This window comes from Taudactylus pleione, unplaced genomic scaffold (genome assembly GCF_031769625.1).
Source record: "Taudactylus pleione unplaced genomic scaffold, aTauple2 ptg000019l, whole genome shotgun sequence".
NCBI lineage: Eukaryota > Metazoa > Chordata > Amphibia > Anura > Myobatrachidae > Taudactylus > Taudactylus pleione.
This window is the reverse complement of record NW_028284421.1, coordinates 10,265,289-10,282,850: the sequence shown is the minus strand read 5'-3', so window position 1 is coordinate 10,282,850 and position 17,562 is coordinate 10,265,289. Positions and strand designations below refer to the sequence as shown.

Below are 17,562 nucleotides of genomic sequence, written 5' to 3'. Positions count from 1 at the left end.
TATAAATACACAGGCTGAATTAGCATAGCAAGAAGCTACATAGATACAAATGTATCACATAGCGCATAAAAAATGATCTGATTCAAAATCTTGATTTGTAATATTTCTTGAGTGCACATATGATAAACACTGGTCCTACCAGGAGAAGCAGGAGAATGCAATGATTGACACCCATGTGGCAGTGTGCCGGGGTCACGAGGGGCCTACCAGGAGAATGCAATGATTGACACCCATGTGGCAGTGTGCCGGGGTCACGAAGGGCCTACCAGGAGAATGCAATGATTGACCCCCATGTGGCAGTGTGCCATTGAAGGGGCCAGTCATTAGAGAACATGTGGACAGCCCACGGAATACAATTCGTTTTCCTTTGGTGCTTGTAAATATACAGATGTCACAGTAGCTCCACAGAGCAGCACTGCTTTGTACACTTAAATCTCTTTTTTGAAATCCCTTGGCCTCAAGTCAGCAGATCACATCAGCCAGATAGTGTCATTTTCTAAACAGCAGTTCAATTGGAAGTCGTACTTGCTTCTCACCTGCTGCACTCCCTAGAGAAAGGGGGTAACCCCTCATGCAGTGGAGCCACTGGGGATTTCCCCTGTATCCCATTAAGCCAGTACTTCTCTGTTCACTCATAATGCCTAGGCAGGGTAGCATTAAATCTAAATACTACCCACAGTGTATAGTGTAATTATCTTTAATTTTTAGCGAACATTTTTATAATGTATGATATCTCCTTAAATGATATATCCGCTAGAAATGGGAATGGCAGCAGTTTAGTGACTACTTCAGCTGGAATGACACCAAAGAGTAAGCTATTTTTGTTTTGTTGCCACATCGCTAAAGCTGTTTATTTATTTATTACCAGTTATTTATATAGAGCACACATATTCCGCAGCGCTTTACAGAGAATAGTTGGCCATTCACATCAATCCCTGCCCCAGTGGAGCTTACAATCTATGTTCCCTATCACATGCACACACATACACACTAGGGTTAATATTTGTTGGGAGCCAATTAACCTACCAGTATATTTTTGGAGTGTGGGAGGAAACCGGAGTACCCGGAGGAAACCCACGCAAGCACAGGTAGAAAATACAAACTCCACACAGTTAGGGCCGTGGTGGGAATTGAACCCACGACCTCAGTGCTGTGAGGCAGTAATGCTACCATTACACCATCTGTGCTGCCCGTTTATTGTATTAATGTTTTAGTATTTTTAGATTGGTACTCTTATTTTACTGATAACTGTGCAGGTTCAATGCATTTGATATATTTGTCTAAATTTAATATATGTTTTTGTTTTTTAGTGTTACAGGCAGGAATTCCTTGTCTGCAGAACAAAACTACACTATCCACGTTCAGGAAGCTTATTCACACTTGAGTGGTTCTTCATTTCCTAGGAACATGGTTGACAGTTTGATTGTATCTTTACGGTGAGTTGCTCACCATTATTGCTGTGGACGTGTTATTCTAGCAGTTTTGTTTAAGTAATGGTGTATGACTTCAAATGCATTAAACATGTCACACTTCCAAAAACCATGGAAATATAATTTCATTACAGCTGGTTTTTTTTTTCCCCTTTACTAATTTGTTTTGAATAGGTAGGTACACAGAAATAGCCATGCAGACTCTATTTTAGGACACTTTACTGCTATTGTACCAGTAGTTTTACAAGTTTTGTAAGTATTTTTATTGTAAACCTGTCAGATCAAATTGCAAAACAAGCCTGTAATCATACCAACTTATGGTGCCCACAGACATAGCGATATACTTACGATCAGACGGTGTGTCCGATTTCCCTTGAAATTCTCCCCGGCAGCTCAGCACATGTCTGCACACGATATGCTGTCCAATCTTCATCCGATCTCCTGCAGCCAGAATTTTTTTTATAGTGCATTGTGTCCTAGATTGCCAGATCTGCCTTACAGCACGGCAGATCTGACGATGCAATGTGCGACCTGCGGGGGCGCGAACGCATAGTGGTCGTGAGTGGGGACTCACGATTTGGGCATTTTTTACCCGATCTGTCGTTCCAATGTGTCGGAATCGGCAAGATCGGGTAAAAAATCGCTATGTGTGTGGGCACCTTAAAACTAATCTAAATTTTTAATACTAACTACTTCTTAGCCACAGCCTACAGTTAACAGTTGTTTTACGTACCAAGCAACACTCACATTAGCACAATCTTGTGCATGTCTCTATCTCCATAGGATACTGTTATCACACGTCTTATTTTGCTGTAATATACAGCATAGCCCTCATTATAAGGCAAACAGTTCAGTGGCCAATATGGACACGTGAGCCAGATGAGATCCAAATGTTTTTCAGAATGACTAGGTTCTATTAGAATGTAGTATATGCCACACACATGCTAATAGTGGTCATTTGCCGTCCCTTATTAACTGAATTTTCCAACATGCCAGATAACTATTTGATTATCACCATGACATGCTGTCATTTTCCAACCATAACAGACTGTGGTAATACACATCATCCATAGATATTCAACAAACGTCCGGTGCTGAATTCTCCAGCTCCTGGGTCAGCACATGCACCGTGATATACAATTTGGTACTTCATAGTGCATGAGTGAATGAGGTGTCCCTACAAATGTACAACAACATCGTCCTCCTGCCCTTGCTCTGATGCCAAGCAGGGAGCTAGGAAGGTGTAATGGCACACAACCACCTGATGCAGTTAACAGGCTTACCGTGTTCCACCAACCCTGTCACTACTTCAATTAATGTTATTAAGATTCACTATGATTGAGTGATATGTCATCTTCTCATTTTATTGAATAGCCCCCTAAATCTTTTTAGCTACTATGTTTTCTTATGTATTTTAATATATTTTCAACCCAATAAGTATGACTATATCTATATGTAAAACTTTGGATATGGTTATTAACTTACTGTAATTTGCTGTGATAATTATAGATATTTTGTCACTATGAAAAGCAACTAATAGCCAGTAAGGATTATACTGTACACGACCCCACTGTGCACTAGATATATTTCCCTACATTAATTATATAAATACAGATATACATTGCAAGGAGACGTCATTCTGAAGGAATCTAGCATCTGTACTCACTAGTCAGTGTACTGGTATGCAGCTGGAATGTTGTAGTAAATATTAAGTTATCTTTACATTACTGACTCTGTTTTTCTTTGCAGATTGGTCAGCTCCATAGTATTGTTAGGATTTCAGTTGGTTTTCTCACAGCTGTCAATTGATCACAGAAAGGTAAGAATTCTCCAGTATTTTATCATCCATTATTTGTCTCTGTTTCCCTAGTAACAAAAGTTGGTACGGGGTTAGCTGTCATTAAAAATAAGGTCTAATTGAATTAAATATAGTTTTATTGGATAACTGTAGAGATAATATCTTTAAACTTTTGAAATTATATAGTTTAACCTGATTAAGAGGCACCTATTCGGGTAGTAATAGTTACCAACTTAATTCCATGTTTCCCTTATTTATACATACAGTATTAACCAAAATTCCCAAATACAGAATAGGAAATGAAGCAATGCCCAGACCCAGGGCCATCAAGAGCTGAGACAGGCCTGGGTACAGGGGGCATGGACAATTCCGGGAGGTGAAGTCACGCCCCCTCTGTGTTGGTAAAATTAATGCAATCCTACTGCAACATGATCAAATGATGCAGTCTAAATGCAAACTACAATTTAAAGGACAGGATAGTTGCTCCCACTGGCTGTTAGAGCAGGGACCTTGCAGTTATTGCATACACAGTGCATTTAAGTGACATATTAAGTGGCTCAGCATCTGCATTTAACTGGCTCAGCATCTGCTACTAGAAGAGCCACAATCTGTTTAAGTCTGAAGAACTAATTATATCATTAGGATGTGAATACAGATGCTAACACACACTGGTACATGTCCTCAATAGCAGCCACCCCCTGTACCTGTCTCACCACTTACCCTCTGGTCTCTTCTTTTTCTTCTTCCTTGCCGGCCCATCACTCCCTGCTGAGTTTTCAGGGTTCAGGTACTGCTTCAGGTATTTCGAAACATCATGCCATGGACCTTCTGTATTGCTGGTGACAGACGTTTAAGTGACAGGCGACGGGCATGCACTGTTAAAGGGAGCTTCTAGAGGAAACATCTGGTGTCAGTGCAGAGACATGGTGCTGTTTACTGTACAGCGTCACCTCCGGTAGTCTTATGATTAAGCGCAAGAGGGAGACTCCCTTCTCATGAATGTGCAATAAGCAGAGGTGCCGAGAGGAGTGGGGAGGAACGGGAGTTAATGTCCCCCTTTAGCTGCTGACCTGGGTCCCCTCCGGGCCCCACTTACAAACCCGGGTAATTAGTACCTGCCCCCCCCCTTCTTGGCACCCCTGCCCAGACCCTGCACATTTTCACTGGGAGACACGAAGGCTTACAAACAGTGTATCAAAGCAGTAGCAAAAAAAGGTTATTATATTTATAGGTTTACTAGCTGAAGTACCTGGCATTGCCTGGGTTTAAATCTTCTAGTTATTACATTTTATTATGTGATGTTGTCCAAATCCTTCCAAAGTAAGGCCCAGGACAGGCACCCTGGGTTAAGTTCTGCCCAGCGTACTCCGCCGTGAAGTCCGACCGGGATCCCAACCACTCCATTAGGCATTCCAAATCAATTGCCTCCCCTCTGTGAAGTTTTCATCCAAATACATCCAGTGGAAGGCCCAGAACAAGCTCCCCAGGTCAAAGTTCTGCCCAGCGTACTCCAACGGGAGGTCCGACCAGGACCTCAACCCCCAAGTATGTCGTCTGGGATCCAATGTTATCACTCTGTGAAATTTTTGTCCAAATTATGTGATGTCCTCCACTTCCATACAGTAGAAAGCCCAGAACAGGCTCCCTGGGTAAAAGTTCTGCCTGGTTCACTCTTCTGTGAGATTTGACTGGGATCCCAAAAAACCCATTAGGCATCCCAGACAAATTGCCACCCCTCTGTGAAGTTTCATCCAAATCCGTCCAGTGGAATTCCCAGAACAGGCTCCCCATGTCAAAGTTCTGCCCAGCGTCCCCCGGGTCAAAATTCTGCCCAGCGTACACCAACGGGAGGGCCAGCCAGGACCTTAACCCCCTAGTATGTCTTCTGGGATCCAATGTCCAAATCCATCCAGTGGAAGGCTCAGAACAGACTCCCCGGGTCAAAGTTCTGCCCAGCGTACACCAACGGGAGGTCCAACTGGGACCATAACCCCCCTAAAACCTGGCCAGGATCCACCTGGACCGCCTCACGTTGGTTTCATCCCAATCGGTGCAGAGGTGTCCAAATGCATAACCAGACAGATAGACAAACAAACAGACCAATGAATTTTATATATAAGATATGTTCAATGTTGACAGAAGTTATTAAATAGCGGTTGCATATTGTTATTTAATTCTTCAGCTTTAGTCTTCAGGGCTGAAAAGTACATCTACAGATATATATTAAGGGCCAGGAATTCTGATTGAACCCTGCTAGACCGATATATACGTGGGTGCATGTTAAATTTCTTATCGGTGAAACTCAAATTTGACATGAGTTCTTGCTTATGATATGTTGCAAATTTTTTTTAGGAACAATCGTTCAGCTCTCAGTGCTGTATAAAATGGAATTTACAAAGTGAAAATCTATTATTTTTTGTTTTCAGTTTGAAGCTACTGGATATGGTCTATTTATTAAAGACATTATGTGTACAGATTTATAACTAACATATTACACAAGTTGAGTGTGCAAATTAAATGAACAAATTTATTTAGGTTAAATCAAGCTTTGTTTTTTATGTCACTTTAAAAATTTAAAAAACATTTAAACTTACAGTACTGGATATTTACACCCTGAATTGAAGGAAATGCTGTATGAAAAACTAAACAAACCGCATATTCTATATACAGAAAATATATTTTGGAAGCACAGAATAGCAGTAAATCTACTAAAGAAATAAAAATGTGAATAGGAGTAAGAATAATTTTTATCTTGCATAAACAATAGATTAGAATAATCTTTATGTTCCGTTTTCGAGCAGTGAATCTTTCTGACATCGTATTAGAGCGTACATGCTTTTGCATGTTTTTTTAATGAAGTGCCAAGAATTTTTCCCACAGATATTACAGATTTCTGACTAAACTTGTGCCAAGTTGGTATCTTTTGAAGTGTTTCTAAATGTAAAATTATTAAATTTCTTCTGCAGCTCCCATTTTAACATTGTAAACAGTTATATATATAAATCTGAATCTTGATTATATATTGATCTATTGATTCTCAGACATGCATCATAGGTAAACGCAGGGGGGTTTCTGGCTGCCTGGAAACCCCCCCCTTCCCAACCCACGCCATGGGCACAATAGAAATAGTAATATAATAGAATGTTCAAGTGCTGCATGTTCTTCTCAGTATCACAAATTAAATTATTAGCACCATCTGTAGATATTTTAACATGTGTCAGCCAGTAATAAATACACCTGGGTACCGACTAGGAAATCTGGAACATTATGTTAATGTCATTTAGTCATAAGATAGTCTTTCCGCTTGAGGCCACGTGCCTTATTGTGAGACCACACCCTTTACAGTGAGGCCACACACCCTTTTTGACGGCACCTGATTATTTGGAAACCCCCCTTTCAAAATCCTGTGTATGCCACTGTGCATCACTGTGTCTTCTCTTGCTTCTGCTGACTGAGCTCATTCTCTAAACACTGCAGTGCACTTCCTGGTCACATGACATATCCAAGGTGTCCATCGGTGCTCCAGGCTCGCTCCCCATACTCAGAGGCATGCCTCTATTAGCTGTCTCTGGGCTGCTTATTGCCTATACAGTCTGACTATACAGAATCGAGGCTGAGCTGTTGCTGCCTCTTCTCTCATCTCTCTGCAGTCCCATCGAGATCCACAAAGCTGGTGTTAACGATAAAAATTATTACAATAAACATAGAAGATGTTTATAAATTCTAAATATCTTCTTTGTATTATTCTAATCATTTGTATATCAAATCTCTGCCTCCCCTGACTGCATGTCCCTGAGATATATAGATATACAGTATATATAGCATATTTGCCTCCTAACTGGCTGCTCCTTCCGGGAGGGAGCAGCCAGATCGGCAGGGCAGGGGGCGTAGCCGGCAAAAGGGGGCATGGCCGGGCAGATTCCATTTGCGGGTGTGATGGGATGGGGCCACGCGATAGCGTCATTTTGGCCCCACCCCGCTACACAATGCCTATAAAACAGGCATTGTGAAGCAGGGTGTGGAGCCAAAACGAAGTCGCGTCACCCCCGCTGCAGGAGTTTGATAGGCATTCGCGGGGGGGCCAGAGGGGACTCGGCGGCAGTCGGGAGGCTTGCCTGCCTTTCTGGGGGGCCGGGAGCTGCATCCGTTTACCGGGAGGCCCGTCCGAATCGGGAGGGTAGGCAACCCTGATATATAGATTGATATATAAACCATCCACAGTCTTCCTCCCAGTAATCTAGTCAAGTTGCTTTGGTGCACATTAGAATTTTCATACAACCTGCATAAAGAACTTGGAGATGACAGTAAAGCAAAAATCAATAGTGTGTAATGGATCCATTACACGCTATTGATTTTTGCTTTATTGTCATCTCTGAGTGCCGTTCTTATGCAGGTTATATATATATATATATATAATGTTTGACATAGAATGGGCACTCACCAAATAGTAGAATTTTTTTTTTAATGATCACATACCACGAGTCGACGTTTCGGTCCGGCAAGGACCTTTGTCAAGACAAACAGACCGCAGCAAAGATACCCAACACAGGAGCCCATAAACCAATAATCCTCCAACCACCTAAATAGCCACTCTAATCAGACAAGCTCCACTCCCAACACAAAAACAGGAAATGGAAGCAATATAACATACATTTCAACTACATTAACGATGTTGCTGTTACTCACAGAATAAAATAGGGTACATGTCCCCCTCATATATGTAACACCAGTGGCTCTCCAGCATGTGGTATCATACAAACCTGTTGCATAAAGCAACAAAAACAGCGCCGCTAACCGGAAGTGCAGTGCGTTCCACCCGCTGGAACGCACACACAAACGGGAAGTGACACATACCACCAAGTCCAGTTGCTAAGCAGCGCTCAATACAAACGCTGTCCGCACTGTCTTGTGAGGTATATCCAACCAACAGGCATAGTGTTATGTCATAATAGAACCAACACTAATCGGAGTGTCAAATAGTAAATATGGTGACAAAACACTAATACACGTTTATGTAATAGAGCGCAGCCACATATAGGTGATGGAGGATATGGACACACCCACTTATACAATCTATCATTAAAAATATGAGACATACAAAACATAACATTAATGAAAAACACATAACAAAGCCTATGCACTGATAATAATAATAAACAATGTGTGTCAGCGTGTTAAGCATATATGCAAATTGATCTAAAAACTCATCCACATGTCAAAAAAGATCAATAGACATGTAAACATATATGCATATGACCACTTCACCGCAAAAAGATATTATAAAGTTGGTACTCATTCAATCCCCTTGGTGCCACAGTGTCCAGTTTGTATATCCATCTGGCCTCAGTTTTTTTCAAAAGCAACTCCCTATCACCTCCACGGGGTAACTGTGGTACGTCAATTAACATGCATTTTAATGCTGCCGCAGAGTGTCCAAGTGCCACAAAATGTTTAGCCACAGGCTTATCAGAGTTCCTTGTTTGCAAGGCAGCCCGAATTGTCGATCTGTGGTTAGCCATGCGGTCCCTAAAGGGTCGTGTGGTCATCCCCACATAATAGAGGCCGCACGGACATATCAAAATATAGATGACAAAATCAAGGGTACAATGTGACCGATGGCGTATAGATATACTACTCCCTCTATGTGGGTGGGAAAAATGAGTCCCCGTAATCATTGATCGGCAAGTAATAGTCAGAACACCTGTAGCACCCAAGCCGGCGAGTAGACAACCAATGTGCCTGCTCAATCTTCGGTTGCTTCATTGGGCGCATTAATAGTTGTCGCAGATTCGGACCGCGCCGATATGCCATCATACGTACTTGTTTGTTGATACTCTTTAAGGCTGGATCGGTGGTAATAATGGGCCAATGTTGTCTGATAGCTCGATTCGTAGCTGTGGCAGTCAAATCATAAGTGGCAGGGTATATCATTCTTGTCGGATCCACATTTCTTTTATTGGTAATGTGTAGATGTCGCTGACGTGCTTTTGACAGGCATCTGTCCACTACTATCGGTGAGTACCCTCTTTCAAGGAATCTGTCACACATATCCAACAACTGTGCCTCAGCTGCATCTGAATATGTATTGTTCCTCCGAACCCGTGCAAATTGTGATATAGGAAGTGATTCCTTTAAATTACTTGCGTGATGGCTGGATGCATGTAGCAAAGTGTTACGGTCTGTGGCTTTGTGATACAGGGTTGAACTCACTCCAGTACCACTGCGTGAAATGGTTACATCAAGAAAATTTATAGAATGTTTATCTATATTAGCGGTGAAGCGTATGGGGCTATCGATTGCATTGAGGACAGAAACCATCTCAAAAAATTCTATATCGGTGCCCCTCCACACAAAGAACAAATCATCAATATACCTCTTGTAGCAAACAATCATGTGGTCAAACAGGCCCAAAATGTGCCACTACTAAGACTGACTCTGACGGCCTCTATGCCGTCCTGATGGGGTATCACTGTATACAAGGAGGATACATCCATAGTGGCTAACCACATCTCATCGGTAAGATTATCCAATGTCGAAATTTTGTCAAGAAAATCACAAGTATCTCGCAGATAACTCCCCATTGTAGTGACATATATATATATATATATTAGGGGTGAGCGGGTTCGCATTTCTGAAATCCGAACCCCCCCGATCCGAGGCCGATCCGAGTCAGGCCTGACACGGATCTGAAATCGAGGCAAAACGTCATCATCCCACCTTCCGGGTCTCGCGGGTTTTGGATTCCATATAAGGTACCCGTGTCGGCGCCATTTCCTCACTCGGCTGTGGACAGTGAAGAGGGAGGGTGAGAGTTAGGGCTGGCTGGGCTGTGTAGTGTTGTGCTGTGCTGCTGTTGTCCATAGGGGCTCTGTCCACTCCTAAAAAGTCCATAGGGGCTGGCTGTGTTGTGCTGTGCTGCTGTTGTCCATAGGGGCTGTGTCCACTCCTCCAAAGTCCATAGGGGCTGGCTGTGTTGTGCTGTGCTGCTGTTGTCCATAGGGGCTGTATCCACTCCTCCAAAGTCCATAGGGGCTGGCTGGACTGTGTTGTGCAGTCAGTTGTCCATAGGGGCTGTGGCCACTCCAATGTCCTGTGCAGTGTCCCAGTCCTAAAGGGGTGCTGTAGTGTTGTCCAGGGGGTGCTCTGTCCATCAGGGGTGTTCCCCCAAGTGCAAAAAAATAAATATTTTTTCTGTGTTTGTGAATTGTGTGCGCAGTAGCCGCATGTGCATCAACAAAGTGGCGCCAAGCATGCGCCTGTGTCATACGTAAAGGGCCGGCTGGCTTGACCGTTAAAGGGTGCTGTAACCACCAAAGTGCACTCCAAACCAAATAAAAAAATATTTTCTGTGTTTGTGAATTGTGTGCACTGTGGCTGCACGTGCATCAACAAAGGAGCAGCGCCAAGCGTGCGCCTGTGTCCCATGAGTAAAGGGCCGGTTGGCTTGTCCGTTAAAGGGTGCTGTAACCCCCAAAGGGCACTCCAAACAAAATAAAAAAATATTTTCTGTGTTTGTGAATTGTGTGCACTGTGGCTGCACGTGCATCAACAAAGGAGCAGCGCCAAGCGTGCGCCTGTTTCCCATAAGTAAAGGGCCGGCTGGCTCATTTCTTAAAGGGTGGTGTAACCCACAAAGTGCACTAGTCTCCAACAAAAATAAAAAATTATTTTCTGTGTTTGTGTGCGCCTTAGCCGCACGTATATATCAATATAACATAAATGGAGGACCAAACTTTCTCCAATAAAAATAAAATAGGGAAAGATCAAGAACCACTTCCTCCTAGTGCTGTTGCTGCTGCTGGGAGTTGTTCATCATCCCAGAGAGGAAGTAGGAACACCACTACTTTTACTAAACAATTGACCCTCCAACAGTCCTTAGCGAGGAGGATGAAGTACGACAGCAGTCATCCTGAAGCAAAACGTATAACTGAGGCCTTAACTGCTATGTTGGTGTTAGACGTGCATCCGGTATCCGCCATTAGTGCAGTGGGATATAGACAATTGATGGAGGTAGTGTGTCCCCGGTTCCAAATCCCGTCTAGATTCCACCTGCATCCTCAAAGCAGCAGCAACAAGCGTGCGTCTGTCTGTTAAAGGGTGGTGTAACCCTCAAAGTGCGCTCCACAAACAATAAAAAAAATTCTTATTTTTTTTTCTGTCTTTGTGAAATGTGTGGGCTGTAGCCGCACCTGCATCCTCAAAGCAGCAGTGACAAGCGTGTGTCTGTCTGTTAAAGGGTGGTGACACCCTCAAAGTGCGCTCCACAAACAATAAAAAAAATTCTTTTTTTTTCTGTCTTTGTGAAATGTGTGGGCTGTAGCCGCACCTGCATCCTCAAAGCAGCAGCGACAAGCGTGTGTCTGTCTGTTAAAGGATTACATCGGTGACAGCATCCAAGTAGGCATGTCAGAAAGTCCGTACATGTACTGGCAGGAAAAAGAGGCAATTTGGAGGCCCCTGTACAAACTGGCTCTATTTTACCTGAGTTGCCCCCCTCCAGTGTGTACTCCGAAAGAGTGTTTAGTGCAGCCGGGAACCTTGTCAGTGAAAGGCGTAGGAGGTTGCTTCCACAAAATGTGGAGAAGATGATGTTCATAAAAATGAATTATCAACTCTTCCAGGGAGACCAGCCTCCATAACGTACAGAGGGACCTGTGGTGGTGGATTCCAGCGGGGACGAATTAATACTTTGTGAGGATGAGGATGTACACAACACTGAAGAGGGTGAGGAATCGGTGAATGAGGAGGATGAGGACGACATCTTGCCTCCGTAGAGCCAGATTGTGCAGGGACAGATTAATTGCCAGCTTGTTTTGTGGGGGCCCAAACGAACCAATCATTTCAGCCACAGTCGTGTGGCAGGCCCTGGCGCTGAAATTATTGATTTGTTAAAGTGTGCATGTCCTGTTTATACAACATAAGGGTGGGTGGGAGCATAAGGGTGGGTGGGAGGGCCCAAGGACAATTCCATCTTGCACCTCTTTTGTTTCTTTGCATTATGTACTGTTTGCAGCCTAGTTTTTCAAACTGCCATCCTGTCTGCCACTGCAGTGTCACTCCTAGATGGGCCACGTGTTTGTGCCGCCCACTCGTGTCGCTTAGCATAGTCATCCAGCTACCTCGGCGCAACCTTTTGGACATAAAAACACTAGTGTGAGGTGTTCAGAATAGACTGGAAATGAGTGGAATTAATGTTACTGAGGTTAATAATAGCATAGGAGCAGAAAAACCCACAAATTCAGTGATTTTAGCTGTTTTTATGCTTTTTTTAAAAAAAAATACAGATCCAAAACACAAAACCCAGAACCCAAAACACGGAAGGGTGGTTTTGGCAAAACCAATCCAGATCCAAAACACGAAGAAAGATCCAGATCCAAAACACGAAAAGTGGCCGGTGCACACCCCTAATATATATATATATATATATATATATATAGTTGAGCCTCCAACCTTGAAGAAGTACTTTTAATAAAATTACATTTCCCTATCTGACTTTTTACATTAGCAATTTGTTCTCCAGATATGGCAATATATCAATATATTTTGTTTCTACCCTCTATCATTTATTGCAGCCCTTTTTGGTTTAGATTTTTGCACTGACGGGAACATCTGCCAGTGTTCTTACCCAACTAATAGTCTGCAGGTTCACAGATTGGGATGCATTGACCTAGCAATAGCAATGACCCCATCTTCCCCTTTCCCTCCCCTAATGCATGATTACCTCACCTAGGGATTTCCAGAAAGGTCAGTTATGGGTTAGCAGACTTGTTCTGGGTTCAAATCTTACCTTAGTATACAGGGGTCTAGTATATGATAAACTGTAATTTCATCACCATGGATGGAAAGAGTATGTTATAATTAACTGAATTTGTAATCCTTCTAATCTCCTCTGGGACTAACTTCCCCCAGTGTCAATATTGCTTGCTGAGACTGCTTTTCATCTAATCCTATAAAACTGAGCTTGCATTCATTATATGTGCAATACAATACAGTATAGGGGTCATTTATAATTCACAGCAGGTCAGTATACACACGTTATCACACCAAGTATGCATAAAATTGCCTGTTGGCTCAGATGGTGAGCCTGTTCCACCTTGTGTATGTTATTACAAAGCCAGGTCTGACTATTGTCTACTTTGCATTAAAGTTAACTATGTATAAAATATCTTCTGTAGAGCTGCTTTAATACTTGTTAAGGCATTAGTCAACCAGGGCCGAAACTAGGATTTCTGTCACCCGGGGAAATTTGACAGTAATTCCCCCCCCCCCCCTGTAATTCCCCCATAGTAATTGCGCCCTGCAGCAGTGCCCCTATAGTAATGCCCCCTTCAGCAGTGCACCTATACTAACACCCCTGTAGTGGTGCCCATATAGTATGACCCTGTAGTAGTGCCCATATGGCAATGCCCCTGTAGTAGTGCCCATATATTAATGCCCCTGTAGTAGTGCCCATATTGTAATACCCCTGTAGTGCCGCTTACAAAAAAAACAGTACTTATCTTAAACCCAGCTCCTACGTCCGGTCTGCCTGGCTGCTCCTTCAGGAGAGAACTCCAGCCTCCAGCTACCGCGGCGCTGCAGGGAAGGAGCCGTGTGCCCGCTGGCAATAAAATCTCAGTGGGTGTCCAGCTTGCAGCTCCCTTGTGGCGGCAGGCTGGAGGATACTGGTGACGGACCCGGTGCACATGCACCTCCAGACCCCCCCCCCCCCCCTAGTTGCAGCCTTGAGTCAACTTGGGAAAGCAAAGGCACATTGTAACAGGAGATGGGTACAAATATCTAATTTATTATTATTCTTTATATGACACCACAAGTGTTCCGCATCACCTTTCAAAGTACATAAATAAGTGAACAAGAACCCAGTGACTTACAGTACAATACTATGCAGGACAAGGACAATGTTTATATACATTGTTGCATGAGAGATTATAACACTCAAATAAGCAACAGGGTGCGTAAGCAACCAGGTGTTAGGTGCTCTAATGAGGAGTAAGGAGTAGTTGAAAGAATAAGTAAGGAGAAGCACAAGAGGGAAGAGGGCCCTGCTTGTGAAAGCTTGCTTTCTAATGGGGAGGGGCAGACAGATAGGAGTGACACAGAAGGGTTAGATGGGAGGAAGGAGCATGTAACAGTGGTCTAGGATGAGAGTTGGAAGGCTTTGATGAAGTAATGGGTCTGATAGAGGGAGAGAGTACCAGAGGTAGGGAGCAGCATGGACAAAATCTTGGAGGCAAGAGTGGGAGGAAGTAATCAGTTGTCAGGAGAGGTGGCGTTAATTTATTGAGCGAAGAGAGCGGATGGGAGAAGAGGTCAGAAATGTAAATTGGAAAAGAGTGGGTGAGGGTTTTGTAAGTGTGTGTAAAAACCTTGAATTGAGTTCTGAAGGGGAAAGGGAGCCAGTGGAGGGGTTTTAGGAGAGGGGAGGCAGATGTAGAATGTTTGGAGAGGAGTGGAGAGAGGCTGGAGTCAGGGAGGCCAGATAGGAGGAGGTTACAGTAGTGCAATATGGAGATGACCAGTGAGTGGGTGAGAGTTTTAGAAGCATCCTCGGTGAGAAAGGGTCTGATCTTGGAAATATTTTTGAGGTGGAAACAGCAGGACTGAGAGGTGCTGAATATGTGGTTTGAAGGAAAGGGAGGAGTCCAGGATAACTCCAAGACAGTACACTTTGCACACACACACACATAAGGACTCTTCATATTTAATTTTTAGCAGATAAAAAAGGAATGCTCCTAAGGAAGGAATACAAGTAATATGGAGTGTAGCAGAAGGAACTCACACTGCATCTCAAAAAGCCCTACATTGAAGCCATACTATACTGACAAAAGTGTGCATAGTGGAGTGGGGGTTGTCAATAACTAGGTACTTGTATATCTAACTGTATATACATCTGCAAAGAGTCAAAGCACTGGAGCAAGAAAAGATATGTCCCAAAACTTATCAAATCTACTCTATATTACGCATATATGAGCAATGTAGGGCTGATGCTATGGCATATGGAATGGTGTATGATATATTCTGCGTGATGTATGTGAATGTGTACATTTATCAGGGGAACTGTCATGGGGTATATATTATATTTATGTAATTTATAATATTAAATATGTTACATTTTTAGTGCTGTGTGAATTTTAATCTATGATGTACAAAGGCAAAGCCGTAGCTAGACTTTTTGGTGCCCTGTGCCAGAAAGAGTATTGGCGCCCCCCTCATTTTTCAAAGGGACATAATGCACCCAAAAATGGGCCAGGGGAGAGATATGAGAGGCCAGGAGATGCTGAGGATGAAATAAGAGGAAGCAACAAGCAAGAATGATAATAAACAGAAATTTGACAGGCCCAAACAGCGCCCCTGACCTGTGGTGCCCTGTGCCATGGCACCAGCAGCTCTACCCTAGCTACGGCCCTGTACAAAGGATATCCCATGAAGATAATGATTTTTAATGCCAACAATTCTAACTTGAAAAAAATAAAAGGACTTTTATTATACAGAATCCCATCTTCCACTGTATAAAATTTCATTAATTATTCTGAATGTTGCACATGGCACCGCAGGATATGTTCAGTATCTTGGCACAGGGGATGCGGCGTTTATAATCCCGTCGCCAGCATCCCGACACCTGTTGGAATCCCGGTGTCGGCATCCCAAAGGTAAGTAGCGGGGTTGGAGGGAGGGTTATTGTTGGGCACTGGGGGGGAAGGGTTAGGTTTAAGATACTGGGAGGGGGAGGTTAGGTTTAGGCACTAGAGGGGGGAGGGTTAGGGTGAAGCAGGGTACACACTAGACGATATGTTGTCCGAACCGGCGGATCTGACAACATATTATCCACATTGGCCAGTGTGTACTGGCTATGTCGTTGATTACGCTTCCACGCATCATCAGCAACATCGTCCATTGGACCTGCATGCAGGTCCGATGGGCGATATAGTCAGCCCACCAGCTGTCGCTCAGTCACTCCTGGCATTGGCAAGTGTGTACGCACTTGCCGATGCCGGCACCCCACCAGGTCCCATCACTAATGAGGTCTGTACACACTAGACATCGTCTAGTGTGTACCACCCTATCGGGTAGTAAGAGGGGGAGGGTTAGGATACTTACCGACCAATGTCTGTATCCTAACCCTGTCGGGATTCCCTGGCCTCAGGATTTTGACCGCCGTGATCCCGAGCACTGGCATCCCATACCTATCCCGGCACCACAGCACCACTTGCAACTAAGCATCCACTGCTAGCATCCATTGAAGTTTTGATGCTTTGTGATTTATGCTTTGAATATGTTATAGGAAGCTTTATTTACCCATGCATCCACAGAAAATACTAAGGTCAGCCTCTATCTTTACAGCATGGTCACTTATTAGACTGCAAAAGTGCAGTAAATCTGTCAGATCTATGACCGCATCACTGTTTTTAAAATACCAAATATTCCTCAAAGGTCTCGGCACATTTTTCTTAATTTCCAGTAATATTGGTTCCTGTGTGACTTTCCCATCATTCATTTAGTTTAAACTAAAGGTTTGCTTAAAAGTCAGATCTGCAAATTTATTTTCAACCTACAAACTGGCAGCATTGATAATAATGCAACATTTGTCTTAATCATTTCTTTAGAACAAGAGTGCGTGCAGTATCTATAGTGTAGGGTAATAGGGCCTGATTCAGTACGGATCACAACTGCGATCACAATAGTGATTACGCACGCAGTCTCACTTTGAAGATATGCTAATGTCTGTGATCGCTTTGCCATTCGCAGCCTTGGTAACATCAAGTACCATCGCAGGCTCATGCACACTTGTACAAGGTCTGACCTTACTCAGGAATTGCCAACCTCATCGCATGCAGTGAAAGCCCAAGCTGCGTATAGCATCGCAATGGCAAATTTATGCATGCCCCTGCAATGGCGTTCAAAGACAGTGACACGCCTGCATTTCGGCGACCACCCTCCTGTCACCACCCCCAAGCGGTACTTCCTTTCAATCACTCTGCGATGGGTCTGCGTAGTCACTGTGATCGCAGTCCTGGTTTGCGCACGCGCACTGAGATGGATGCGCAGAATGCAACAATCGGACGATTTGCGTGCGTAATCACAGTTGCAATCACTGCTAAATCAGGCCCTAGTTCCAAGTCTGCAGCTAACCAATTCTCTAATAAACTGAGACACCGCTAAGGGATAAAGCTTTGCAGTTTAGTGAATATTAGCGGAGTCCATAAACCGGCTGCCGCCTCTGTAGGTAGTAGCGAGGAACATTTTGAAGGTCAATTCACATAAACCTACTATATACGCACAATGGATACATCTAGCGATAATACTGACATGTTTTCTATAGGCCTAGTAACAGAA

The 17,562-nt window shown here is 43.5% G+C and overlaps 1 protein-coding gene across 1 annotated transcript in view; it reads left to right on the top strand.

Moving 5' to 3' along the window:
• Positions 1-17,562, top strand: part of THSD4 (thrombospondin type 1 domain containing 4) — an 898,709-nt gene that overhangs the window by 101,499 nt on the left and 779,648 nt on the right. The window contains exons 2-3 of the mRNA XM_088445395.1: positions 1,311-1,436; positions 3,180-3,249. Coding sequence (XP_088301521.1) covers positions 1,408-1,436; positions 3,180-3,249 — 99 coding nt within the window. The 5' untranslated portion in view covers positions 1,311-1,407. The remainder of the gene's footprint in view (positions 1-1,310; positions 1,437-3,179; positions 3,250-17,562) is intronic.